The sequence below is a fragment of the Anolis carolinensis genome, chromosome 6 (genome assembly GCF_035594765.1).
Source record: "Anolis carolinensis isolate JA03-04 chromosome 6, rAnoCar3.1.pri, whole genome shotgun sequence".
Classification (NCBI taxonomy): domain Eukaryota; kingdom Metazoa; phylum Chordata; class Lepidosauria; order Squamata; family Dactyloidae; genus Anolis; species Anolis carolinensis.
The window spans coordinates 10,349,029-10,351,089 of record NC_085846.1 but is presented as its reverse complement, the minus strand read 5'-3'; the positions used below and the strand labels follow the sequence as shown (position 1 = coordinate 10,351,089).

At 40.4% G+C, this 2,061-nt stretch overlaps 1 protein-coding gene across 1 annotated transcript; it reads right to left on the bottom strand.

Moving 5' to 3' along the window:
* Positions 1–501: 501 nt before the first annotated feature.
* On the bottom strand, positions 502–1,680 carry LOC103279573 (vomeronasal type-2 receptor 26-like). Its single transcript, XM_016995352.2, has one exon. The coding sequence runs from the start codon at positions 1,637–1,639 to the stop codon at positions 629–631; it is 1,011 nt and encodes a 336-aa protein (XP_016850841.2). The 5' UTR covers positions 1,640–1,680; the 3' UTR covers positions 502–628.
* Between the last annotated feature and the right edge of the window lie 381 nt (positions 1,681–2,061).

Here is a 2,061-nt window from a genome sequence, read left to right as displayed (position 1 = left end):
ATTTGCCCCCAAGCAACTGGGAAAGCTTCTGAGTCTCTCTGGGGAGATAGGCTGGAATATAAATAAAGTTATATTATTATTATAGGAGCCCCCGGTGGTGCAGGGGGTTAAACCCTTGTGCCATCAGGACTGATGACTTGAAGGTTGGGTTGCTGACATGAAGATTGCTGGTTCGGATCAAACCCGGGGAGAGTGCGGATGAGCTCCCTCTGTCAGCTCCAGCTCCATATAGGGACATAAGAAAAGCCTCTCGCAAGGATGATAACAACATCAAAACATCTGGGTGACCCCTGGGCAACATCCTTGCAGATGGCCAATTCTTTCACACCAGAAGCGACTTGTAGTTTCTCAAGTTGCTCCTGACAAGAAAGTTGTTGTTGTTGTTGTTGTTGTTAATATGATACCAGATCAACATATGCACTTCCAGAATGAGTTGTAAAATGTGATTTTTTTTTCCTTTTCTTAATTATTTATATTAGAAACTGCATTTTCTTTCACGTGGATATGATTAGCAAGTCCCTTTCAACTGAGAATATTACCTTGGAAAAATATATCTCTAATTTCTAATTATGCACTAGTGAGCTGAATAGTGTGCATCAATATTTGTAATTGAATAAAAAGTGAGTCTTTAATTTCTTCTTTTTATTAGCTGTTCCTTGGTGTTCAGCTCAGGCTTCACTAAAATAATGTAGCATTTTGGTGAGAAGATACAGCCCAATAAACCAAAACTGGAAGCCAAGATAGAGAAAATCTCCACAGCCACCATACTTTTGCCCCTCGTGCTCAAATATGTTGGAATGAAGCACAGCCAAACACTGCAAAAGACCAACATGCTGAAGGTGATAAACTTGGCCTCATTAAAACTGTCAGGTAACTTCCTGGCTAAGAAAGCCAAAGTGAGGCTGACAAGAGCAAGGAAACCCAGGAAACCCAAGAGAGCATAAAGCATACCGCTTGAGCCTTCATTGCATTTGAATACAATTGTTTGAGCCACTGAGTACATGTCAAAGTCTGGGAATGGAGGAGAGGTGATCAGCCAGATGCTACAAATAGTAGCTTGAAAAAAGGAGCAAGAAAGTACAATGGAATATGCCAATCTCTTCCCCATCCATTGTCTTACTCTGGACCCGGGCTTGGTGGCTACGAAAGCCAGAATGACAGTGATGGTTTTGGCCAAAATGGAAGAAAGTGCCACTGAGAAAATCACGCCAAAAGCAGTTTGTTGAAGGAGGCAGGCCGCCTTCCCAGGTCGGCCAATGAACAGCAGAACACAAAGGAAGGAAAGAAGGAGGGAGCTCAGAAGGATGTAGGTGAGGTTCTTATTGTTCGCCTTGACAATGGGAGTGTCCTTGTACTTCATAAAGATGTCAAGAATAAAAACTGTGATGAGAGAAAATTTGAGAGCAAACACAGTCAAAATGATCCCCAGGGGCTCTCCAAAGGACAAGAAGGTGATTTCTTTGGCGAGACATCCATCCTTGTTATCATTTGGATACTGATATCCAGGACAATCAAAGCATTTATCTGTGTCTGAAAAAGAAAAGAAAACTTTACCTTTGGCAAAAGGCTCCGAAGCCTTGCGTATCGAGTCCCACTGTCTCAGTATCTGAAAACCCAGTTTGTATCCTTTGAAAATCATTGTACAGTAGAGTCTCACTTATCCAAGCCTTGCTTATCCAAGCTTCTGGATTATCCAATCCATTTTTGTAGTCAATGTTTTCAATATATTGTAATATTTTGGTGATAAATTCGTAAATACAGTAATTACAACATAACATTACTGCATATTGAACTACTTTTTCTGTCAAATTTGTTGTATAACATGATGTTTTGGTGCTTAATTTGTAAAAGCATAACCTAATATGATGTTTAATAGGCTTTTCCTTAATCCCTTCTTATTATTCAAGATATTCGCTTATCCAAGCTTCTGCTGGCCCGTTTAGCTTGGATAAGTGAGACTCTACTGTATTTGCAAAAAGGCAGAATCAAGTATGAACCCAGATCCTGGAGCCAATGTGAAGAAGGAAAACCCATCTCTATTGACTAAAGGTTCATCCAGAC